Below are 26,178 nucleotides of genomic sequence, written 5' to 3' on the forward strand. Positions count from 1 at the left end.
GGAAATTCCGTCCAACTACAATTTTTGGTCAGAAATAGCGTCCAACGAACAAAAATTGGACGGAAATTCCGGAAACTAACCCACCATTTTTAAAACATGGGAACTTCCGATCAACTTTGTGCGTTGGTCGAAAATTCCGACCCAACGTTGGACGGAAAACTCACCTATTATATTTTGTTATTTTCCTTCCAACTGTTGGTAGAAAAATCCTAAATCATATGAAATATTTTTATTATTTTTATATTACCATAATTTTATTTATAACTGTTGTTAATAAATTATGTCATCAACAAATTAATGAACACACTAAATTGAAAATTGAAAATATATTTAAACATCAAAATTATTTACAACAAAAATTATGTTCATGTTCATAAAAAAAAAACATAAAAAATATGTACTACTTGATTGATACTCCGTACAACTTAAGTATGAAAATATACTTATTTGATACTACATAAGTATGCTCGCTGCACCCAAATAAGCCTTCAAATCCGGCACTGCTTCAATGGCTTTGATCAATGCAGCATCCACAACCTCCTTCAATGAAGTTGATCAAGTGTAAACCTTCACCAAAAATGGACCGTGATATAAGTAATCTAACACTGAATGAGTAGATACCTATGCATTTTACAAAATGACTAGAAAATCAAAGGAATGTCTTTTATGTTTAAGTAATCTAACACAGAAAAAATAGAAACTTCTGAATTCTTACATCCTAATTCTAAAGTTTGTTTAGTATAAGAGATGTACTCCACAAGTCTTGCTGAACTGCTGCTTTCACACGTTATACTATAGATTTGAACTTAAAACATAACAAAACAATAATTGTCCAGTATCACTTAAGGAAGATATATAATTGAGTACCAATTAGTGCAACAATTTAACTCACTTAAGGAAGAGATACACACAGTGATGCTAATAGGAAAATGTCAAATGTAAGTTGTCCCTTACTCTCTTTCATCCCAATCTGCAGGCTGGAAAAAGAAAGAAGAATGCTCCGATCCATATTTATAGATGTTAATGCCCACAATTTCAACAAAATAATTCACTAAGAATGATATTATAGTAGATAATAACTAATAATCATCCACAATAATCTTTAATATGAGGAAATGTCACAGATTTTTATTCTCTGTAGATATATAGAACTCCAAGTAAACCCCAAGCGATTCAGTAAGTTGGTGCAATGCAAGGAAGAGAGTAAGAGGGTAAAGAATATAGAGATGCATACATGAGTTCGACCATCTTCATGATAAGAGAACATATATGAAAGCATAATTGGCCATTAAATCTAAAGAGTCACAATAAATGCAAGAATCAGCAATAAACACTGTATTCAAACACATAAAAGTTGAGTCTTTATCCTTCACTACTTCAGAGCCAGCTGTTTGAGTTTCAGATTATCAGATAGAGAAAGCTCCAAAAGAAAATGAAATGTTCTGTATAAAGGGAGAAAAATACAAGTGAACACCGCATTCAACAACGAACCACTCTAGTATCGTTAGATCTGAACACTAAAGCAGAATTATAGAACTCAATATTCTAGAACCAAACAATGAAATGATAGTTGATCGCAATCAGTAAAAACTACTATCATTTGATGAAAAGGAAAAGACGGGAAATAGTTCTAGTTTATAGAAACATACCAAGCAGCACTGAGGAAGAGAGAGACTAAAGAATGTATGGCAATGTACTATTGACTTACTCCTGCTTTCATTTGATTCAATCCTCCATTAGCATGAGCTATTTGTTCCAGTCCTTGTCCCTGAACCAAGAACAATTCTCTATTAAAAGCCAAATTCATGTGGCAAATAAAACTGGAATTCCAAAAATCAGAGTACCATTTACACACTTATTCTATTCTTTGGTCGAGTAATGCATTGGCAAATATCACTAATTGGTTTCTTCCATATTTCTGGAACCTGTTAAAAATCACAGCGTCCAATTCACTGCCACAAATTCACATCAAGTTGTCCGTAAACATTAAAAATGTAAATCTGTAAACAAGTATGAAATCTTATTAAAAAAACAAGTAAAAATCTGAGGAAAAAGAACAACTAGAAATCTATTAAGAAACAAGTAGAAATTTGATAAATAAATAACACATGTAAAAAATCTGGGGAAATTAACCAAAAATAAAACCCTAGGTATGAATGAAAAAAAAAAAAAAGACTAACCTGCTTGCTGCTGAAACAAAAAACACGCCGTCGTTCGCTGCTGAAGGAAGCTCACCGCCGGTCTCACCGATGCTCGCTGCTGTTGAAGGTGTCGAAGTCGAAGTTCGCTGCCGCTGCTGTCGAAGCCTCGCTGCTGTTGGAGGCTTGCTGCGATTGGGATGCAGTGCGGGGCGGTGTGGCGGTGGGCAGTGGCTGAGCGGTGGGCAGTGTGCGAAGTGGTGAGCGGTGTGCGGGGCGGTGGCTGAGCGGCTGTGCGAAAGGAATTGAAGCGGACTTTTTGAGAACAAACAGACGTCGGGGTGCGAAATGAAATATTAAAACCCTATTTTTAAAACCCCTATTTAAATTTCCGTCCAACTAATATTGGACGGATATTAAAATACCTACTATTTTAATTTCTACCTATCAGTCAATTTGACTTTACCAACCAACACTATAGGTTGGTCGGAATTTCCGTCCAACGCGCGAGTGTTGGACGGAATTTCCGTTCAACACTTGCGCGTTGGACGGAAATTCCGACCAACTTTCCGTCCACCCATCTTTAGTAACAGAAAGTTAAAATCTTTAATAAAATACCGACCAATTTACGGTTGGACGGAAATGTTGGACGGAAAACGCGAGATTTCCAGCAGTGGGGGAGGATATGGGAGGAGAATGGGAAGTATTCTGTTAAGAGATGCTATAAGAAGTTGGTGGGTGAATTTTGGGGGAGGGAGAGTTAGTTGGGCTATATGTGGAATTATAAACTCACTCATAAAGTTTTTTTTTTCTTTTCTTTTTTTTAAAGGCATATACCATATATGGAGTTAATATAAATTTTTATAACCAAATTAGTAGTTGACTCCCGGCTACATATTTAGCCTAGCTGAGGATGGATTTGTGAATTGTGATCAATGACAAATAGCAGCAAATGCCACAGGCTTTGAAGAAGCAAAAATATTTATAAGTTGGCTTAGAGAAAATGATGGTTCAATAGCATAACAGTCAGATCAACAGACAGATTGGCTATCACAATGTGAAAGAAATCATAATAGAACATCAAGCATGTCTTCCTTCAATAGCACAAACAAAAAAGTTCATTATATTCTACTTAAATTTCCTTCTTTTGTTATTTTTCAAATGGGGAAGGGAAGGGAAGGAGCCTTATTTTGGATACAGAGGCCCTTGGTGCTTAAGCCGATTGCTTTGTATAGAAGCGAACACCAACAGCCACGCCCAAAATAATCAAAGGAACTAAGAACTGCAGGAGCTTGACGATGAAATCCGATGTTTTGTCCTGGTTGTAGTGTGGCTGCTTGGGAGGAGTGTACTTGTTCTTGGTCGGGATTGTTGAGGAATCAATGTCACCAACATAGTACTCGTCCATCATAGCCCGCGCACTGCTACTGTGCCCAACATCCTCAAAGTCATCAGTAGCATCCTTTCCTGCATACCCACAATTAGTTTGTTCTGTATGTGTTTATCTTCAGCATTACTATCTCAGATTATAATCTGGGGTGTAAAACCGTCAAGACAACTTCCACTTCATCCTGATCAAGAGCTGTGGACTTTCGATTTAGTTTCAACACCCTAAATTTTGTCAACAACTTTTTGATACATAGAGTACTCTTACTGAACCAACATATGGATACTATCATGCTAACAAGTACAGAGTAACAAATTAAAAGTAAGTCATTATTGAGCGGAGGTTGGTGAAAGGCCAAGTCATTGTTGGGCTGAGGTATGAAAGGCCAAAGCCAGTACCACGCCTCCTGAAAATGGGGTGGCATAAGGATTTAGCATTTAGCGTAGTATTAAACGTTTGATCTGATAAGTGGTATCAGAGCCCTGTGGGCGAAGTCCAACACCAAATGGCTAGCCGGCCAGGGAAAATTGTTCGGCGGAGACCTAAAGGGTCAAGTCCAACACCTTGCCTCTTGAAAAAAAAAAAAGATATAGATAAAATGGTCAAATAAGTTCTTAAACTTTACTCCAAAAGTCAATTAGACCCCTAAATTTTAAAAAAAAGTACAATTAAACCCTTAAACATGTCAAATTGAGTCAATGAAACCCAAAAACTGGTAAAAGACCTGTTATTACAGGTCATTTCAATTCCAGCGACCGGCGACGGCGAAGGCGGAATTGAAATGACCTATAATAACAGGTCATTTACCGATTTTTGGGCTTCATTGACTTAATTTGACATGTTTAAGGATTTAATTGTACTTTTTTAAAGTTTAAAGGCATAATTAACTTTTGGAGTAAAGTTTAGGAACGTATTTGACCCTTTTCTCAAAAATATAAAGCTGTGCTTTCGCTACGAGCTATAGCTTTAGCACTCGATCCTGACAGTCATTAATATCTACATTAAGCATTTGTAGCTCTGAGTTTAATATGGGCTGTAAAACTGCCAAGCATTCGAAGCACTAGTTTAGTCTGATCAAAAGCTACCAACAATTAAAGAATTCCGATAAAAATTGCTGTTTATAGGTTTTGTCTGTATGTTAACAAGCAACTATGGAACATATTTAGGCAAAAAGTTATATAAATAAAATGCAAAGGCATCAAGTTAAACAAAGAAGTGGCTAAAATTAGTGTACCAGTAGAAGACAACAACACTTCATCACCACCAGGATGATCTTCCAAAAATTTTGTCACATCATATACCTGCCAGCCAACATGTCGAAAAGGTAAAACCCTTAATAATCGATCTATAGAAACTAAGGTAAAGTTATATCATTAGTTGTATTACACGGGCCAGATTGTGATCCTTTTAGGATACTAAAACCTCTGCAGCACTTTCTTTCTGAGTTAATGCATTAAGTTCCTTAAAAAAAAAAAAAAAAAAAAAAACCTCTTCAGCACTATTGAACTCTGGAAAACCAACAAACTGGAAGGAGGACAAATGTGGATGAATTTTCTATTCACCTGGCTTATAGACATAGAACCACTATAGTACTATACCAATTGCATTTAAGACTTGTTTCCCTTTTTTTTTCACTCTTTTATACTAATAACGTATCTCAAAATAGAGATGGTTTCTTTTTTATCATATATATATATATATATAGAGAGAGAGAGATTCAGATCAAATGAGAACACTTCCTTAGATGAGAATGTGCAAACAAGCATGAGTGCACACAATAGTATGTGCACGGCGGAGACTCTGGAGTAGACTGTGTGCACTCATGTTTCATCTAAGAAAGTAGGGATGGCAATGGGTCGGGTGTGGGTCGGGGAGGGCTACATCCATCACCCGACCCACCTTATATTTTCTCCACCCACCCCACCTCCAACCCGCATCGGGTGGACTTTTTTCAGAACCCACCCCCACCCACACCGAGTGCGGGTGCCCACTACGGGTACCCACCACTTATCATCTTATTATGTTTTTCAAAAAATAATATTTAAATTATTTACACATAATAAAAAAATAAAATCCATTAGTGATACTAAAACATAAATAATGGAAATATTTAAATATAATAACTAAATTGTTAATTTTTAAAAATAAACTTAGTAGTTTTGATATAAAAAATAGTAAAAAGATACACGGAGTTATATAAACTATTATAAATAACTACATACTAGTATTTATTTTACTATTATATATATATACACACACACATGGTGGGTCGGGTGGAGTTCTAGGCGGGTCTTGTACATAGAACCCGAATCCAACCCGACCCACCGCGGGTTTTCTTTTTTAAGACTCACCCCTGACTCACCACCCACCATCACCCAAAAAAACCCGATCCATGCGAGGTGGATTCGGGTGGATATCCACGGGTTGGATTGAAATTGCCATCCCTATAAGAAAGTGTTCTTATTTATGTACTAGTAATATACTCCCTCCGTTCTATTTTGTTTGTTAGGTTCGATTAACGAGGGCTTGATTGAAGCTACTTTTAATTCAATTTTTCTTAATATTTAGTTTAGTATTAGTACATAAAATTTATATATTTAGAAACTATACCAAAAGTACTAATAAATACCAAAAAACAAATTCAAAAGTAATTAAAAATTACTAAAGAAAATAAGTAATGAAGAAAGAGTTTTTGACTAATAAATATTAAACAATACATGCAAAATGGGACAGAGTGAGTAAAATTTTGTAGTTTGTAGTATAAGTTTGTGCACTTGAAACTATATGCTTATACACTTTCAAATACGGAGTATCAGTTTAAAAAAACATGGTGGCATTTTTGTAAATATCTCAAACTAATATTAGTATTTGCACTCGTAGTATCAACTTATGCACTTGCAGTACAAAATTTATGTACTTTGTAGTATAAACCTGTGCACGTCAAAGTTAGAAAAATTATCAAAATGTCACCCATTTTCATTCAGGGGCGTTGATCGGACCAGATCAAGGGTGAGATATCACCTCATTTTTACTTGGACACCTCTTTATATATATATATATGTGTGTGTGTGTGTGTGTGTGTGTGTGTGTGTGTGTACTTTGTAGTATAAATCTGTGCACATCAAAGTTTAAAAAATTATCAAAATGTCACCATTTTCATTCAGGGGCGTTGATCGGACCAGATCAAGGGTGAGATATCACCCCATTTTTACCTGGACACCTCTTTATATATATATATATATATATATATATATATATATATATATATATAACATACACACACATACATGGCTACAAAAGAATTATAGACAAAAATGATATGGTTAGGTGTGAATAAAGTGATGGTCCTCTTTAATGAAGGCTGAAAAATATGGACCACATACACTATCAGAAGTTGGTATGATATTAATGGCAATAGTTTGTAGTATCTGATCAACAATGAGAGTAGCATAGCTCAACTAAATCCCTTTGACAACAAAAAGGTTGGATTTATGTAGTTTCAATCCTCTACTCTGCTAAGGTAACTCGAGCAGTGTGGTTGAGTATAAGAGACTCATTCATTCTTAACCAAACGTCAAGGATCAATCCTTGACCTTCGGTACAGGGTAACCAGTCAATAGTGTTGAATTAATGAAAGTGTAGTTTCATGTTCTTTAGCTACCTAAAATTTAACCAATCTCCTCTGAGTTCTAACACAATTATCTTCAACTAACCTTACAGACAAGATTCCTACCCAAAAAAAAAAAACATAAATGTGCTTTGATATGATCCAACGAATAAAAGTAACAGAGAACACAGACTGGGGGGTGAAAACTAAAGTAAAGTAAGTAAATTAAACCTTGCCATCGATGATGAGCCAACAGTCCTTGGCGTTGTTGTGGTGGGAGACCTGGCTAAAGTGTAGACCTTGCTTCCCTCACCCATTATTGTGTACTCAGATGATCAGAAAACAGCTCTTCAAGAATGAATCAATAGTGAGTGAGAAAGGGGTAAGAAGAGTGTGTAATGCTGTTGGGGCGAGTATAAGTGCGAAGTGGGTAGGACTGCCAGAGGGGGGTAGGTGGGTGTGGGTGGGGGTGGAGTCCTTAATTACACAAGTATGGACACAGGTTGGTGGGGGTGGGAAAGAAGATGAGAAACAGGGTGCTTTATATCCCTGCTTATTTTTACCCATCATTTATTGACATTTCATTAGGCAAACAACACAATTTTTTTCTTTTTAGGATGTGATTGAAAACCAGGAAAATAAATTCTGGAAAATTTTTTCTGGAGGATAAGTCATTCTCTATAAAATATTTTTATTTTTCATGTTTGGTTGTATTTCAGAAAATTGTTTTGGTCTGTTTAGTTTATTTTCAGAAAAAATGAGTTGAATTGTATAATTAAATATTTTAGTTGTTTTATTTAGAATATAAAAATATTTATAATAATATTAAAAATAGTATTATTTATTAAAAATTGAAAAAAAATGCTCTGGTTGCCGCTGTAGAAACCAGATTTATGGTTTCCGCCGGAACAATTGTTGTCAACCTGTGTAAAATGACTTCCGTCAAATTTTGGTAGAAGTCGTTTTCCTCCAAAATAGCCTTATTTTCCCAAGTTAACGAAAAATAATTTCCGTTGACTTAATTTTTCGGGTACATCCAAACACTGGAAACCCAAAAAATGATTTTCATAAATCAATTTTTGAGTTTCCAAACACACCCTTAGTTTGCAATTATATTTTTTAATTTATATATGAGAAAATGTAATTTTAGTGTCTCAACTATCTCTTATTAACGATTTTAATCTCTAACTTTTTACCGTTGTAATATACACACCTCTAACTCTTCCAAAAGATTATAGTTTTAATCACATGAGCAATAAAACTATTAAACTCTATTAAAATTTTACCTAGTACATGTGTATATTATTTTTTAATGTTTCTTCTTTAATTTTAATATGATTTAGTTTTGATATTTCATTTGTAAAATAAATAACGTAATTTTAACATCGTTGTGTAGGGGAAATAGGGACAATTGACCACAATTGAAAATGCCAAATTTAGGGAAGAAAGTTGTCAATTTTCTATTTTGAATATGAAATACCAAATTTGACAATGTTATAAAGAACAAATATAATAAAATTTTAAAATATTCATTTACTAAGTAAAATTTAATAGGTTGTGCTTCAGTAGGTTGAGAAAGTAGTTATGAACAGATACTACATTGTAATAGAGTCAGTAGCATTCAAAAAAAAAAAGAGAGTAAAATTTAATAGAGTTTAATAATCTTTGTTGCTTCAGGGGTTAAAAATGTAACATTTTTGAGGAGTTAATGGTGAATATTGCAACCGTAAAAATTATGTATTAAAACCACAAGCAAGCTAAAACTGTATTTTTTTTTTCCCCTTTAGAAAGATGATTTCACAATTTTTTCGTCGATGCTTAAGGTTGTTAATGAACCGAACATAAGTTGCTCGTGTTCGTTTCTTAAGATTTTTCCAGTGTTCGTGTTCGTTTGTTAAAGTTTTTGAAAATTATGTTCATGTTCGTTTTTTAAGTGTTCATTAATGTTCGCGAACATGTTCATTAATGTTCACGAACATGTTCGTTAACGTTTGCAAACACGTTAGCAAACGTGTTTGTTAATGTTCGCGAACATGTTCATAAAATTCTAAATTAACAAACACATGTACATGTTCATGATCTTACTTTGTTCGTGAATAAGAAATAATCTATGTTTATGAACAATAATCAAATAAACAACATAACGACTATAAAAATAATACAAATAAATCCAAAAATAACATCTGATATCAAAGTGAAAATACCAAGTCTAAAAAAACACAGCATAGTCAATAGTTATGTTGTGCAACCGAATGCACCATGCGCATGGTGCATACAATGCAAAACGACGTCGTTTTGACTAAAAATGCGCGTTCCACTTAAAAAAAAAATCAGGTTCGATTCTCGGCAATAGCATTATTGTGGATATATAGTTATGAATTTCTGGATATATAGTTATGAATTTCTGGATATATAGTTATGAATTTATGGATATTTAGTTCATTCATTGTGGATATTTAGTTCATTCATTGTAGATATTCACTTCATTCATTCAATGTGGATATATAGTTATGAATTTCTGGATATATAGTTATGAATTTATGGATATTTAGTTCATTCATTGTGGATATTTAGTTCAATCATTGTGGATATTTAGTTCATTCATTGTGAATTTTTACTTCATTCATTCACTGTGGATATATAGTTGTGAATTTTTACTTCATTCATTCACTGTTGATATATAGTTATGAATTTATGGATATATAAAAATGCTATTGCCAGGAATCAAACCTGATTTTTCTTTAAGTGGGACGCGCGTTTTTTAACCAAAACAACGTCGTTTTGCATCGAATGCACCATGCGCATGGTGCATTCGGTTGCACAGCATAATTTGCGCAGCATAGTTTGCCCTTTCTCAGTTAAGCTCATGTGCTTTACTTATAGGCCCAAAATTTATGCAATAGACGGCCCAATCCATGAAAAAAAAAACCCTACTGTATACGTATATATGGCTTCACACTCACCCTGAACCCTAGCTGATCACCGGCGAGGAGAGAGAGGAGTGAGTAGAAAGCACAGCAATGGTGTCGGGATCGGGAATCTGCGCAAGAAGGGTTGTAGTGGATGCGAGGCACCACATGTTGGGGCGCCTGGCGTCCATCCTCGCCAAGGAGTTGTTGAACGGCCAGAGAGTTGTGGTGGTGAGATGCGAGGAGATCTGCCTCTCCGGCGGCCTCGTCCGTCAAAAAATGAAGTACCACCGCTTCCTACGCAAGCGCATGAACACCAAACCTTCCCACGGGCCCATCCACTTCCGTGCTCCCTCTAAGATCCTCTGGCGCACCATCAGAGGGTATGTTTCTGCTCCCAATCCTGTATTATTACGATTTCAGCTTGTATACTTGTCGGAAATGGTGAATCTCTGTCAGTTTATGTTTCTGATTCATGATTATGTGTGAGATGATTTGAGCGATTGGAAATATACAGGATGATTCCACATAAAACTAAGCGCGGAGCTGCGGCTCTTGCACGATTGAAGGTGTACGAGGGGGTGCCTCCACCATATGATAAGGTGAAGAGGATGGTTATTCCTGATGCTCTCAAGTGAGTTTACTAATTTATTTATTCAAAATAGCTTTTTTTTTTTGGGTTTAAAATTGTTTAGTTTAGATTGGTTTGGTTTACTTAATGATTGAAATTCTGTGAATATGAGCTTAGGGTTTTGAGGCTCCAGGCTGGTCACAAATACTGTTTGTTGGGTAAACTTTCATCTGAGGTCGGCTGGAACCACTATGATACTATCAAGGTAAAATTACTTTTGTTCAATGCATTCTGCAAATTCTATGTTGGTCATTTTATTGTAATCATTTCATTTTTATGAAAGTATAAAACCTATTTGGAAATATATTATTGTTTACCCTTGAATTCAATAGTTATTGTATTCATTTGATACACTTATGATGGTGGCTTGCTGGTTGGTAATCATCAATTTGATTATTTATTAGGAACTTCAATTTCCATTTTCTCTACGCATCCCTGTTACTTGTGTTGTAATTGTATTTGTATTCTATGATATCAATGCTCTTGTTTATGACTGGTGTAAAATTGTGTTCATGAAATTAGTTTGCTAATTCATGGACTATCTCAAATACTAACTAGTTACTAGTCTATAATTAATGCTCAACTCCATTGTATTTCTGAATTACTTATGAGTGTGTTCTTGGGTTTTACAAGTGAAACTAACATTTCCAACTGCAACTTGTATGGCTAATAGATTCTGGAGAATAAGAGGAAGGAGAGAGCCCAGGCAGCTTACGAGAGGAAGAAGCAGCTAACAAAATTGAGGGTCAAGGCTGAGAAGGCTGCAGAGGTGAAACTTGGATCTCAACTTGACATTCTCTCTTCGGTAAAGTACTGAATCTAGATGGTAAATGTTGCATTGTGGCTACAAGTCTTCGGTGGAAATATTATCATATTTCAAGGGCTGGGCTATATTGCTACCCAATTTTTGTTTTCATGCTATAGAAAGACACTTTATTTGATTTCCTTGGTACTATTTTTGATAATTCTGAATAGACGTCTTGTTTTATAGCAGCCAGTGATTTCTCCTTTATTTCCTTCCTATATTTGCTTGAGTATGAATGATGTGCAAAGTTGTATGCTTTATGATTAAAGTTTATTGGTCATATTCAATTATAATGTCTGACCCAAGAAAAATTCTATTGAATGGTTGAATTTTTCGTTTTCACCAATAAGACTTTTTAATCATCTGGTAAGGGCCGCTTCAGGCAATTAGTTGTGATGGCCTTCCCGTGACCAACATTTAATCCTTAAAATTTACGGAGTATTTATTTATTACATTTGATAAAGTTTGAAGATCAAATTAAAACTCTTCAAAATTGAATGAGCTCAAGTTTTTTTTTTTTAAGAATAGTAAAATATAGTCCATATTAGTGAATAGGTCTTATATATTGTTATTTTTTAGTATTGTAATTTATTGTGGATTTATGCTTTATATTTGTGAGTTAGTTATTATAATCTTAGCAAAGAGTAAATACCTAAAATGGTCCTTCGATTATAGCTAAATTTACAAATTGGTCTTCAATTTTCAATTTCACCCAATTAAGTCCTAAACTTTGTAATTTTAACACAATTTGGTCCTCTGTCTATTTGACTGTTTGTTGACTGTGATTTTTGAGGATATATATGTAATTGAGTTAATACCCAAAATGGTCCCTCGATTATGTCATAATTACTAATTTGGTCCTCAACTACCATTCTTACCCAATTAAGTCCTCAACTATGTAACTTTTACTCAATTAAGTCCTCAACTATACAATTCTTACCCAATTTAGTCATCAACTATACAATTCTTACCCAATTTAGTCCTTTGTATTAATTTGACTGTTTGTTGACTGTCAAAAGTCGGGATAAAATTATAATTTTACAAGATTTTTCCTTTTTCTCCATTTAGCAGCGCCAAACCATGAAGCAATACATCGTTGGAAATCAAATTCTCATGGGCTATCCGATGCATAACCACTACTTCGATACTGACAGGTTTAGAACCCAACCGGAGCTTATTGCTACATGGTTTGGCGCTGCTAAATGAGGAAGGAGAAAAATTGTAAAATTACAACTTTATTTTCACTTTTGACAGTCAACAAACAGTCAAATTGATAAAGGACTAAATTGAGTAAAAATTGTATAGTTGAGGACTTAATTGGGTAAGAATGATAGACGATGACTAAATTGGTAATTACGACATAGTCGAGGGACTATTTTGGGTATTAACTCTATGTAATTTCATGGTCCATCGTCGGTTTTTTAAGGTTCCAATTGCATTTTCAGACCGCACTGTTACATTTGAATCCACTGTCGAAAGCAATCTACCAAACCCGGTCACCTTCTTCATCCTCCCTTTGGATTCAATGTAGTTGAATTCGTACCAGAACGAAGAAGACGACGTGTTTCCGAACCGGTGCAACGTCATCCTGGAGGCCTCCACGTGCTCCGACGAGAGCTGAAGGTTCTTTTGGATATCGTCGATCACGGTCAACAAACGGTCAATTAGATGAAGGACCAAATCGTGTCAAAATTGCAAAGTTAATGACTTAATTAGGTGAAATTGAAAGTTGAGGACCAATTTGTGAATTTAGCTATAGTCGAGGGACCATTTTGAGTATTTACTCCTTAGCAAATTATACCGGGGCTAGGGTTCACTATGCAGGATTTAAAACGACTTCGTTTTATATTATTTGTCAATTGTGAACTAGTGCATTATATTTAACAATATCTTGTACTATGTTCACATTCTATTAGCACCCTTTTGGAGTGCCATCTTTGCTTTGTCATTCTCCACCTGTCTTACAACTTTACTCAGGGTAACATAAAATTCAATCCTCTCGCAATTGCTCCCAATCTGTAAAAACATTCACTTCATTATCAGCGTTATTACTTGGTATTCGTCTACGCTTGAAAGACTTTCTCGTCTCCTTCCTTTGTTTGTCAAATCATTCCACTTTCCTTGGCTAGTCCCATTCTTCTCCTTTGAACGCCTTGTTGCACCTCCATTTGCAAATGGGTTAATAACAAAAATAATCTTCGACTATAATGGTTTTCTCAATTTCATTCTAAACGACTTTGGTGATCTAATGCAATTCCAGGTTTATGTTTTTGCTCAATTCAGTCCTTTGTTTGTTATTTGTCCATTTGGTGTTAAATGGGGGATAATTTAATAATTTAAATATTGACATCTCTTTTCTACCTGCGGATTACAAAATTCTTCTTTCTTTTATGAATTACTCTCAAACTTGCTAATATAAAATTTGATTCACAGGTCCAGAAATAATAATTTGTAAAAAAAAGAAAGAAAAAAAAATTTCGCACTTTGCAGGGCTGAGAGTAAAGAGAGGACAATATTGAAATTATTGATTTATCTCTTTATGTAACGCTAATTTGACGGGATAATAAATAGAAGACTAAATTGAGCAAAAACACAAAAGTTTAGAATTATATTAGATCACCAAAGTCATTTAAGACGATATTGAGAAAAATCGGTATAATCCGGATCATTTTGAATATTAACTCATTTCCAAATCCACCAAATGACTATCGCTAAAGTTTCACTCCAGTCCTTGTGCCCTCAGTATTCTCGCGTACCCATGCTTCAAATTCAATACCATAAAATATGTTCTTTTCTCCATGGGATAGTAGGACATACCAACTCTCTTCCGCTTTTTCGCATTTCCTAAATAAATGGTCTAAATCTTCTCCCATGTCGTTTCCCATACACTGTGCCATCCCCGTAAATCCCTTCTCTTCCTCTCAACATTTGGCATTAGTCTCTCGCGCTCCAGTAACCAGACAAACGAGCAAATTTTGTTTGGCACCTTGAGCTTCCATATCTTGTCCCAGCCCTCCTTCGGGTTGCACCTTGGAGCCTATATCGATATATTGTATGCTGAACTGACTGAGAACCTTCCTTCTCTTAGTAAATTTTGTTCCTCTCCATCGGGTAAGCATCCAGGTCATAATATACCTTAAATCACCCGTTATCTTACCCGGAAGCAGTCTCTCCAAGAGTTGCCAGTTCCAATCACCCCTTGTACCCAGTAGTCAGCTATCGTGTTGTTGTACTTCCCGTTAATCTCTCCGATGTTAACTCTCTTTATTAAACGGTGATTGTGTCAATCAAATAAAAATTAAAGATGTATGAAGATAAAATTAAAATAATAGGACTAAATGTGTTCATGCTACAATAGTCGATGATTAAAAATAATTTTGTAGAGTTAATACCCAAAATCGTCCTCGACTATAGTGGTTTTTCTCAATTTCGTCCTAAACGACTTTGGTGACCTAATATCGTCCCAGACTTTTGTGTTTCGCTCAATTTAGTCCTCCATTTGTTATTCCGTCAAATTGGTGTTAAATAAAGGGACAATTCAGTAACGCCAATATTGATCTCTCTTTACTTTCAACTTGTGAAGTGCAAAATTCCTCTTTCTTGTACGAATTACGCCCAAAATTACTCCCGGACCTGCAAATCAAATTTTATATTCGCAGTTTTAGGAGTAATTCTGGGAGTAATTCGTAAAAAAAAAATGGATTTCGCAGTTCACATGTCTATGAGTAAAGAGATGCCAATATTAAAATTACTGAATTGTCTATTTATTTAACACCAAATGGACAGAATAACAAATGAGGGACTAAATTGAGCAAAAACACAAAAGTCTGGGACTAAATTGAGCGAAACACAAAAGTCTGGGACGGTATTAGGTCACCAAAGTCGATTAGGACGAAATTGAGAAAAACCACTATAGTCGAGGACGATTTTGGGTATTAACTCTAATTTTGTATATAAAACCTATACTCCAAAGAATTGGCATCCCTAACTTATAGTGAGAAAAATAAATTAGTGTGGAATCAACTTAGTTAATAACAGTTTTCAAAAAAAAAAAACTTAGTTAAGAACAAAATTAAACAAGGTGAAGTTTGCCAAGCACCTTGTGCTTAGATGGCATCCGGGTTAAACTCTCATATAGGAGGTTGCGAGTTTGAGTCTTAGTTGAGGAATTATTGGCCTTTTGTAAAATTTTTAAAAAAAAAAAAGGTGAAGTTGCTTATTCTACACAACTTTGTGTCCTGCAAGTATCTATGAGGTCCATATACTATAGTGTTTTTTTAATTTAGTCATTCTACCTTAATTTTGTTCAATTTAGTCTATGTACTTTAAAAAGTGCTAATGTGGCGCTGACATTATCTCTGTCACGTCATCATACTTAAATGCCAACTCATATACTATTTTATAAGTATTTAAAATTAATTACTTTTATAACCAATATATTACATTTATATGTCTAAAATAAATAAATAGATATTTACTCACATAAGCTATTGTCCTTAATTATTTCAATTTTTAAAATATAGAGACTATATTAAACAAAATTAAAATAAAAAGACTAAATTGAACAAAATATTATAGACCAGGAATCTCATAGGTACTTTGACCAGATATATGCTGAACGGGTAATAATCAATGAATAGTCGCAGGAGCACTTTATCGGTCTTTTAGGACGTTTAGGTTGGACAGTTTGCTTTTGTTTCGTTGAAATTGGTTTTCCTTGATTTTGAAGACAACAAATGGAGTATGATTTCAAAGCAAAGTTAAACAAAGATAAAAAGGTGGTTGGGGGCAGGAAGGTTCCATCATTTCTAGCATGCTGGAGTCACAAGCATCCTAGGGAGTGACTTTGCATCATATCATCAATTCCATTCTATTTCATGCTTAACACACATGCTTTAACTACACTAATTGCTAGTAAAGATTATTGTTCATTTTATTTTATAAAATTTTAGATTTAATTTTCTTTATCTTATAAAAAGAAAATGTCTTTGTACTTTCATAGGAAAAATGACGGTTTTAGTCCATTAGTTATACTTAAATTGTAAATTCAGTTCATAAATTATTGCTCTACACACCTTTTTACTTTTAATTATGTTGAAAGTGGTTGTTTCAATCCATTACTTATCAATTTTGTTAACATTAAAATTTTATTTTTTGATTTGCCAAATTATTAGAAGACAAATTGGTCATTTTGTAAAAAAATTTCCAAGTATAAAAACGCACAACTTTTCACATTGATGATTTCAAGTGAATGTTGAGTTTATTGTAATGTTGATTACACGAGAATACCTTAGTCTACAATTTAAGCATATTTAATGGACTAAAATCACCATTTTTCTTTTTTTTTTTTAAAAAAAAAAAAAATAGGAAAGCGAATTCCTTAGTCTCTTTATATATATATATATATATTTTATTTTTCACACTTTGAAAAAATATATAATATGAATTTCTATATATTACACTCACATATTTTTATTATGTAAGAGTAACGAAGTCTTTATACTAATTATTTTTAATAATTTATTTTTTATCGATAAATAATATAAGACACAATTACTAATTTGTTTCAGGTGTAAAATTCTTACTCTTATATAGAATTTCATAACACAATATACAAAAACTCACAATATAGACACATACACATGCATCCACTAAAGTCCACAGTGCACTGTGAACCTTATGCATGGTATAAGGATTGCCCTTCAAAGAAAACGCATATGCCAAGGACAACATCAATGCAAGTACATTAAGAATACCTTACCAGAATTTGTTTCTTTTGACATCCTTTTTTTTTTTTTTTTTCTTTTTCTTTTTTCATAAGACATGGAAATAATTGACGTTAAAGAACCTTGAAAATGGGTGTGATGTTTTGTGCACTATAAGCTGGTTCTCTGGTGCTATCACTTATGGTGGAAGCTTCTTTTACCAATTACCACCACCCCTTTCTTTCTTTCTTTTCCTTTTTTTTTTTTCTTTTAATATAAAGATTTTTTAGCTACTTAAGCCATAGTAATCTTAACATCCATTTTCTACTACATACAAAAGTCAGTAGATGATATAAATCTTAGTCACACAAACAACATTTCAATCAGTCATCTGCCTTACTATGCCCACATTGAGCTTAACCCACACTCTACTCCAATTTGAAAAGTCCAACTCTAAATACTAAGAAACTCAATGCCAAGATGTTTAAGTTGTTATACCATGAATTAGGGTTCACCATGATTTTAAAAGATAAATTGTAAACATTTAGTATAAATTGTGTATCTTTGAACTGAGGTCTACCTTGCAAGGTGAACTTATGTCTACAGAATAATTTGCCAATATGTTTAAGGTGGGGTTCGAACCCTACTGATTCTATTACATTGTAGTATCTGTTCAAACATACTTTCTCAATCCAATGAAACACAAAAAGTCAACAACACCTCCACTGAGACTCGATCTCATAACCTCTCACATGAAAAATATCACTATATGTCATTTGAGCGCAATGTGTTTGGCGGGTTCGAACCCTACTTTGTCACCTCCAATCATAATTTGAGAGCATATGATGATGGATCACTATGCTAGTCCTGGAAGTAGCAACACCCCTTTTCTTTCTCTTTCCCTCTTTGTCAAACTACAATAAAGCCATCCTCTTCAGTCTTCACCTAACGACAACAATGAACGTGATGATACATGATTGCTTTACAGTCCGTAGCCCATAATTGTTGGCCCTGCCTTCTCCTTCATCAGTGGCTTTAATCACCACATCAACACTGTCAAACTCACAACTTCTATTTTACTCCTTCACTTTCATCTTCAATTCCAAAAACAAAACAATCCAATATTTTATTATACATTAATTGAATAAAGGAAAAATATTTCCCCTGCCTCAAATCTCTTTTATTGCCTAGCTAGATTCTCACTTCCTCATCAGTCACCCCATACACTTCACTTGGTTCTTATCCTAGACTGCTACTCCTCACATTCCTCTTAGATTTAGCTTTCCTGCTTTAATGGACTTCCATTCGCGTTTATGTAGCTGCCTCCTGTCTTTTGCAGTGTTTATCCGATTTGCATTGGGTGATCAAGAGGGTATGTATGTTTTTAAAGCTTCTGTCTTTATTTGCCATTTGTAGTGGAAGTATTGATCGAATTTTGTTGGGCGGAGGCTCATAAATAGCCAAGTTTATCAATTGGTGATAAGGGAATTGTTGGGTTGGACAGAGGTCGGTGAAGGGCCAAACCAAGGTGATTAGAAGATTGATGGGCGGAGATCAGGTGACTAAGAGATTGATGGGCGAAGGCTTAAAATGCCAAATTTAGGTGACTAGGAGATTGATTGGCGGAGGCTGGTGAAGGGTCAAACAGGTGACTAGGAGATTGATGGGCGGAGGCCTGAAAGGCTAAACTTAGGTGACTAGCAGATTGATGGGTGACAAATTATACCATGGACGAGGGTCTTCCTTGCATTGTTGACTCTGATCCAAAAATAACTTTCTATATCTATAGTTGACATTCTGTACTTGCAAAGTTGTATTTGATAGTTTCTATACCTATAGCTATCATATTATGTGTCAACAATTATAAGTTATTTGATGTATAGAAACTGGTAATTGTTAACGGAATGTACAAAATTTTTGTATCAGGATTCACAATACAATATGAACTCTGATTCATAGTATAACAATTGTTGATGGGTGGAGACCGATGAAGGGTCAAACCTAAGTGACTAGGAGATTGTTGAGTGGAGGTCACTAAGTTCAGTATTTACCTGTTGAAAATGTGATGGTGTTCTATAAAAAAACAAAAAAAAATTGTCAGGATTCACCACTAGCTATAACTTTTGACATAGTGGTAAGACCTTGATTGTAACAAATTTCTTGTAATTGAGACAGGATTCTTGAGCTTGTCATGCGGTGGGAGCATCAGTTACGTAGATTCCTTAAACATTTCATGGATACCAGACGGAGCTTATGTTTCCGGCGGCAACACAACAACCGTTGATTACATCCCAGACGGTTCCTCGTCGCCATCGAGACTCCCTGTCCGGTTCTTTCCCAATTCCGAGGCCAGAAAGTGCTACAGATTGCCAGTGGCTAACAATGTCTCTTCCTTGGTGCTTCTTAGGACTGGGTTTGTGTACAAGAACTACGACGGGCTTAACACGCCCCCTGCATTCTCTGTTTCTCTTGGGAGAGCAATCACTACCACTGTTAATCTTGCAGATTCTGATCCGTGGATTGAAGAATTCTTGTGGCAAGTTGATAAGGACATCCTCCCTATATGCTTTCACTCTTTTCCTCACAGTGGGTTCCCTGTGGTTTCTTCTCTTGAGCTTCGGCCCCTCCCACAAGGAGCTTATGCTGCTGCTCTCGGAGATTCTCCCAACAAGTTGCTCAGAAAAACTTATCGCATCAATTGTGGGTATAATGCAGCACTAAGGTATGTATGAATTGAATTCTCAATTGATCTTGTGTACTGAATGTACATTATTTGATAATATACAAAATCTTTCAAATAATGTAATTTTAATGTATTAAAAATTGTACTTTTTAAGTCTACATATGACCCTTTTGGTAAATGGTTGTTAGAGGTTAGCTTATTGTGTTAATTAGATGGTATAACTAGTTGATAACATTAGCTATTGTAGAAAAGTGTTTGGTAAATTAGTTGTTAGTTGATAGCTGTTTGGTATAATTTCTTTTCTGAAAAAGCTAATTGAAAAAGTTGTTTGGAGTAGCTTTTTGAATTTTAGCATTTTGGAGTTGCAAAAAGCTAATTAACCAAGCACTTATATTGATATTTTAACTAAATTAAACAATTAATAGTGGTCAAATAAGCCAAAATTGACCTATCAAACAAGGCCATAACTATGTGGACCATGAAATAATGATTGCTCGAGGTGAAGACACAACTTTATTTATTTATATACCACTACATTTTCCAGAGGCAAGGTTTACCCTTCACTGGCTTCTCTGCACCTGCCAGCCTTAACTGCACAATTTTTACTCTGGTTGGCACAATTTTGGCGTAGTAGTATACGTTCGATCCTAGTAAGTGATATGTGAGCCGGATCACGAGTTCGAGTCCTAGCAAATGCAGTTAAGACTGATAGGTGCTAGGAGGGAAATTGTTGAGAGGAGGCGGGTGAAGGGCCAAATTCAAAAATTGATGACTAGGGAAATAAAGTTGCGTCTTTGCTAGGAGCTAGGGCTTTTGGCATAGTGTAAGCACTTGATCCTAACATATCTGTTTTGAACTTCTAAATGTATATGTACTAGGTATCCGGTTGATGAGTTTGATAGAATCTGGGATGCTGATGAGGATTTTAGTCCATTTCATGTGTCATCTGGTGTTGATGTTCAAACCAACTTTAACAATATGTCTGTTGTGATTGAGAGGCCTCCTCCAGCTGTTCTCGAGACGGCGAGGGTGTTGGCAAGGTGGAGAGACATGACTTACACCTTCCCACTTGATCACCACCTGGGGGGGCTGCAGGGAGACTACTATGTTGTCCTATACTTTGCAGGCATTCTCCCGGTGCCCCCCACGTTCGATGTGTTGATCAATGGGGACGTTTTCCAGTCAAATTACACGGTGAGCCGATGGGAAGTCGCCAGTCTCGCCTTCACATTGAGAGGAACTAAGAGCCTGAATGTTACCTTGAAGACTATCAGCTACTACCCTTTGCTCAACGCCCTCGAGGTTTATGAGATCCTAGACATTCCCTGGGAAACTTCTTCAACCACTGGTTGGTTTCATACTTTCTTCATTCTCATTCCCTCCGTCTTAACTATATATTATGCTGATTCGGGGTTTTATTGTCTCTTCGATCGTTCTCCAGTTTCAGCCCTTCAGGTTATTCAGCAGTCGACTGGTTTAGATCTTGGGTGGGAAGATGACCCATGCTCCCCAATAACATGGGATCACTTGGAATGTGAAGGAAATCTAGTTACCTCGTTGTTAGTACAGTGAAAAATTAAAGCTTTTTGCAAAATCCCTCCCTTAATTAGCTTGTGTTGAGCATATAACCATTAATGTGTAATCCAACTATCAGCTTAGGCTTTTAGTTGAGATGGAGCACATGCTTCAATTGTTACTTGCTAATTTTCAATCTTGTTTGTGTAGAGAGCTTTCTGATATTGATTTGAGGTCAATAGGTCCAACATTTAGTGATCTGCTGGATCTCAAATCCCTGTAAGCTAGAGATCTATATACATATTTGAATGAATAGAAGAAATTAGAATGACAATATATATAATGATGCCTTATATTTGTGTAGAGATCTGCATAACACTTCACTCACTGGGGAAATACAAAACCTTGGTGGCCTGCAGTATCTTAAGAGGCTGTAAGTTAACTCTGATCTGATGTTTCTGTCGATAAAATAAGAGAGAACATATGGGTTTATAAGGCTATGAGTTAGACTAATTAATTGGTTGGATACTTGGATTCAATCTTTTAGTGTGGTTTGATCCATGTGCATTATAGCTCAATCTTAAATTATAACACCCTTTTTTGCAGGAACCTAAGCTTCAATGAACTAACGGCTTTTGGTTCCGAGTTGGAAGACTTGGTAAACCTTCAAGTTTTGTAAGCCCATCAAGCCACTAGTGTTGTTTCACTGAAAATTGAATATATAATTATTTCGATCTCGAAAATGCTTGGTGATAACATATATAGGTGTTTGTGAATGAAGGGACTTGCAGAACAATAGTTTGCAGGGAATAGTACCTGATAACTTGGGAGAGTTGAAGGACCTTCATTTACTGTATGTAGTGTGAAATCCCATATTTCCCACTCCATAATTTGAAGTTTAATTAGTTAATTTGTTCTGACTTAATTGTGAAACATTATATATATCCAGGAACCTGGAAAACAATAAGCTTCAAGGCCCTCTACCCAGATCTTTGAACAGACACAGTTTGAAAATCCGGTATATATGCATGGAACTATATATATATATATATATATATATATATATATATATATATATATATATATATATATAATCTTAATCAGGTGAGAACCAACCTTAACTTGCGAACTGCGAACTTCTGAAGGATTGCACCGCAACTATTACATGGTTGCACCACAACTACTACATGGTTGCACCACTACGGTTCCAGACATGCCTAGAGAATCTTGCGGTGCAATTGTATCTAGGTGCAGTGCAACTATATAGTAAGTGCGGTCCAATCTTTCAGAAGTTCGCAGATTAAGGTTGGTTCTCACCTGATTATGGACTTATATTCTTCAATTCCTTAAATTAATTTAATTTGTTGGGTTCATGCAGAGCATCTGGAAATCTTTGCCTTTCCTTCTCAACAACTTTCTGCAATGACTTCTCAATCAATCCTTCAATAGAGACACCAGAAGTGACAGTCTTGGCCCCTAAGAAGCACAAAGCTGCTGGCAAAAAAAAGTTACCACTTATAATTGGTGCAGTTGGAGCAAGTGTTCTTTCTCTTTCCCTTGTTTTACTTGCAGTGTTCTTGTACCTCAGACACAAGGAAAGAGCTCGAGATCCCACATATGCATCCAGTACGTATATAGTTAATATCGATCACTCTTAATGATCTGATTGTTGAGCATATAGCCATTAATGTGCAATCCAACTACCAGCTTAGCCTTTTAGTTGAGATGGAGTACATTAATGGCTATATGCTCAACACGCCCCTCACGTGTGCGGTGGGTTCTAAGCAACACGTGGACCGTAGTTGCTTCTTCATATAGTTAGTTAGTTAGAATAGAGTGGAGGTTTTAATTTGAATGAATGATGGAATTTCAGGTGGAATAATGGATATGAAGAAGTGGAATAATGGTGCAAAAGTGTTTTCGCATAAAGAAATCAAGACGGCAACTAACAACTTCAAACAAGTGATAGGGCGGGGTAGCTTTGGATCAGTTTATGTTGGGAAGCTTCCTGATGGTAAACAAGTTGCTGTTAAAGTGCGGTTTGATAAAACTCAGCTTGGGGCTGATTCTTTCATCAATGAGGTAGGCCGCTCTGTTAGCTTAGCTTAGCTTGTTCAGTTGCAGAAACATATTATCCTTATTCGCCCAACGATTCTTCCTCCTAGCACCTGGAGATCGGACTTAGCCCTAATTGAAGTATGTGTTCATCTCAACTAAAAGTCTAAGTTAATGGTTATATGCTCAACACGTCCCCTCACGTGTGAGGGCCGATTGGCTCAAAATAGTTGGATTGCACATTAATAGTTATATGCTCAACAACCCTATTTTTAACTCTAATACCATTTGTTAGAATCAAATGCTTTCCACTGCGTCAAAAGCTATAGCTAGTAGCAAATTGACGCAATTTTATTTCCTTATAGACTGTCATTACATTTTCGAGAGGCAGAGTGCTGGACTTGGCTCCTTCACTAGCATTCGCCCAACAATCTCCTACCTTCCAATTGATAGACTTGGCCTTTTACTGACCTCCCCCAACACATAAATGAATATTTGGTTCAGTTTCAATTTTATGATGTTGGTCGTAATTATTCAATTATATTCCTGGCTTAATTGGCTTGTCTGGTGTGTAGGTGTGTCTTCTGTCACAAATTCGCCACCAAAATCTTGTATCTCTAGAAGGATTCTGCCAGGAGTCGAAGCAGCAAATTCTAGTATATGAGTATTTGCCAGGAGGATCCCTGGCAGATAACCTTTATGGTGGGTTACTTACATTTTTCCACCACACCCCTACTAATGTTACTTCTTCTTTTTTTTTCATCAAACTTCAATTCCTTCATTTCACGTCACTCTTTTTTAACTTCAGGTGCGAATAGTAAAAAACTGACATTGAGCTGGGTGCGCAGACTGAAAATAGCTATAGATGCCGCAAAGGGTACACAACACCTACTCACTTCATTTTCCAACTTTACAAATTAAATTAAATTAGGTGTGTTTGGTAAATAGTTGTTAGCTGATTGGGTTATTGGATTTGACTAATTGATAACATTAATTGATTGTAGAAAAGTGTTTGGTAAATTAGCTGTTAACTGATAGCTTATTACACGCACAATGACTTACTCAAAAAACTTATCAAAAAAACTGGTTTTGAATTTTAACATTTCGATCCTTTATCAGCCTCCCCCACAATCTCCTAGTTACATCGTACTGGACTTGACTTGGTCCTTACTGGCTTCCACCCAACAATGAAGAGGTTTAGTTTCTAGCTTATAGTTACATATATATCCATCAGGTTTGGATTACTTGCATAACGGGAGTGAGCCACGCATCATACACCGTGATGTGAAGTGCAGCAATATACTTCTGGACATGGATATGAACGCTAAGGTGTCGGACTTTGGACTGTGCAAGCAAATCACTCGGGCTGATGCAACTCATGTCACCACCGTTGTCAAAGGCACTGCAGGCTATCTTGATCCCGAGTAAGTCGTTTCGAGCTAGATGTTACTTTATTTTGTTTCCATCTTATTACTCCAAAAGCTATAGCTAGTAGCTAAGACGTAACTTTGTTTCCTTATGCCGCCACACATTTTCAAGATTCAGGGTGGTGAATTTGACTCTTTAACAGCTTCCGCCCAACAATATTTATGTTATATATGCACTCATCAATTTAATTACATATAACAGGTACTACTCTACGCGCCAACTTACTGAGAAAAGTGACGTCTACAGCTTTGGAGTCGTCCTTCTAGAGCTCATATGCGGGCGCGAACCACTGGATCACTCTGGCACTCCTGATTCTTTTAACTTGGTGTTATGGGTACATGCATAAACATAAATTCTAGCTTGTTTGTTTGTTTGTTTAATTAATCTCAATTAGATAGAGTTGTGTTAGGATCAGGCATTTACCACTACATCAAAAGCTATATAGCTAGTAGCGAAGATGTAACTTTATTTCTTTATAGACCGTCATTACATTTTCAAGAGGCAGGGTGTTGGACTTAGCCCTTCACTGACCTCTGCCTAACAATTCCCTAGCTACCAATTGCTGGATTTAACCCTTTACTCACGGTGATTGATTTTAATTTCGGTTTTCAGGCGAAGCCATACTTGCAAGCAGGTGCTTTTGAGATAGTGGATGAGAGCATAAAGGGAAGTTATGACGAAGAGAGCATGAGAAGGGCAGCTTTGATAGCTTCAACATCTGTTGAGAGAGATGCATTGAGAAGGCCAAATATTGCACAGGTCTTAGCTGAGCTCAAAGAAGCCTATAGCATCCAACTCTCTTATCTTGCTTCTGCTGGGCTTGCCAATTGATATATATGTACTCCTCCTATATATATATGCACTGTACTTGTCATATATAATTTACATATCAAATCTACACCCACTATACATATGCTGAGTAAAAAAACTAGCTTTTTGACGAGTAAATAATTTATTCAATTAATATATTAAAAAAAAAAACTTCTTAATTTACTTTTATTGTTGTCTGTTCATAAACCTAATATCTGTCTATCTATCTATTGTCTTATGTGGCAATGTCAAACAAGAGTGCATTTCTATTGATTATTAACTTAATTTATTTGTGTATACATTTTATTGATTTACAAAAAATTAGACGCTATTTCATTTAGTTAGTGAGCAAATATCAATTTTGGTCCCACGAGTATTAGCAAAATGACAGTTTTGATTCACGTGTTTAATTCATACCAATTTTCATCAACGACTATTGTTTTAGTACCAATTTTCGTCTACGACTATTGTTTGTGTCAAAATTATATTCATCACGTTGGTCACT

General features: G+C 35.5%; 2 protein-coding genes, 1 long non-coding RNA gene and 1 pseudogene across 4 annotated transcripts; 2 read left to right on the forward strand and 2 right to left on the reverse strand.

Moving 5' to 3' along the window:
* Window positions 1–406: 406 nt before the first annotated feature.
* Window positions 407–25,985, reverse strand: LOC109182816. Its single transcript, XR_002054440.1, has 3 exons — window positions 25,974–25,985; window positions 21,547–21,549; window positions 407–567 (listed from the first exon to the last, which is right to left on the reverse strand). It is a non-coding gene; the product is annotated as an uncharacterized LOC109182816 (long non-coding RNA).
* Window positions 3,102–7,464, reverse strand: LOC109182815 (annotated as a pseudogene).
* On the forward strand, window positions 10,094–11,709 carry LOC109182814 (60S ribosomal protein L13a-2-like). Its single transcript, XM_019333019.1, has 4 exons — window positions 10,094–10,424; window positions 10,559–10,675; window positions 10,790–10,877; window positions 11,346–11,709. The coding sequence occupies exons 1-4, from the start codon at window positions 10,153–10,155 to the stop codon at window positions 11,487–11,489; spliced, it is 621 nt and encodes a 206-aa protein (XP_019188564.1). The 5' UTR covers window positions 10,094–10,152; the 3' UTR covers window positions 11,490–11,709.
* On the forward strand, window positions 18,148–25,772 carry LOC109182813 (probable LRR receptor-like serine/threonine-protein kinase At5g48740). 2 transcript variants are annotated; one of them, XM_019333017.1, is made up of 16 exons: window positions 18,148–18,554; window positions 19,358–19,904; window positions 20,744–21,213; window positions 21,307–21,424; window positions 21,591–21,659; window positions 21,745–21,813; window positions 21,987–22,055; window positions 22,162–22,233; window positions 22,330–22,398; window positions 22,759–23,009; window positions 23,251–23,462; window positions 24,011–24,137; window positions 24,244–24,312; window positions 24,670–24,859; window positions 25,065–25,197; window positions 25,476–25,772. In XM_019333017.1, exons 1-16 carry the CDS (start codon window positions 18,476–18,478, stop codon window positions 25,692–25,694), a joined length of 2,763 nt encoding a protein of 920 aa, XP_019188562.1. In that variant the 5' UTR covers window positions 18,148–18,475; the 3' UTR covers window positions 25,695–25,772. The 2 variants fall into 2 exon arrangements, with proteins under 2 accessions (XP_019188562.1, XP_019188563.1); XM_019333018.1 differs by having other exon boundaries at window positions 22,759–23,006; window positions 23,254–23,462.
* Window positions 25,986–26,178: the final 193 nt, after the last annotated feature.

This window comes from Ipomoea nil, unplaced genomic scaffold (genome assembly GCF_001879475.1).
Source record: "Ipomoea nil cultivar Tokyo-kokei standard unplaced genomic scaffold, Asagao_1.1 scaffold1074, whole genome shotgun sequence".
NCBI lineage: Eukaryota > Viridiplantae > Streptophyta > Magnoliopsida > Solanales > Convolvulaceae > Ipomoea > Ipomoea nil.

Bases quoted from the DNA above. Each gene is read 5' to 3' on its own strand.
- LOC109182814 (XM_019333019.1), top strand. From the start codon at position 10,153: ATGGTGTCGGGATCGGGAATCTGCGCAAGAAGGGTTGTAGTGGATGCG. The intron at 10,425-10,558 runs GTATGTTTCTGC...GGAAATATACAG, and splicing joins CTCTGGCGCACCATCAGAGG to GATGATTCCACATAAAACTA. The intron at 10,676-10,789 runs GTGAGTTTACTA...ATATGAGCTTAG, and splicing joins GTTATTCCTGATGCTCTCAA to GGTTTTGAGGCTCCAGGCTG.
- LOC109182813 (XM_019333017.1), top strand. From the start codon at position 18,476: ATGGACTTCCATTCGCGTTTATGTAGCTGCCTCCTGTCTTTTGCAGTG. The intron at 19,905-20,743 runs GTATGTATGAAT...TATATGTACTAG, and splicing joins GGGTATAATGCAGCACTAAG to GTATCCGGTTGATGAGTTTG. The intron at 24,313-24,669 runs GTACACAACACC...TATATCCATCAG, and splicing joins AGCTATAGATGCCGCAAAGG to GTTTGGATTACTTGCATAAC.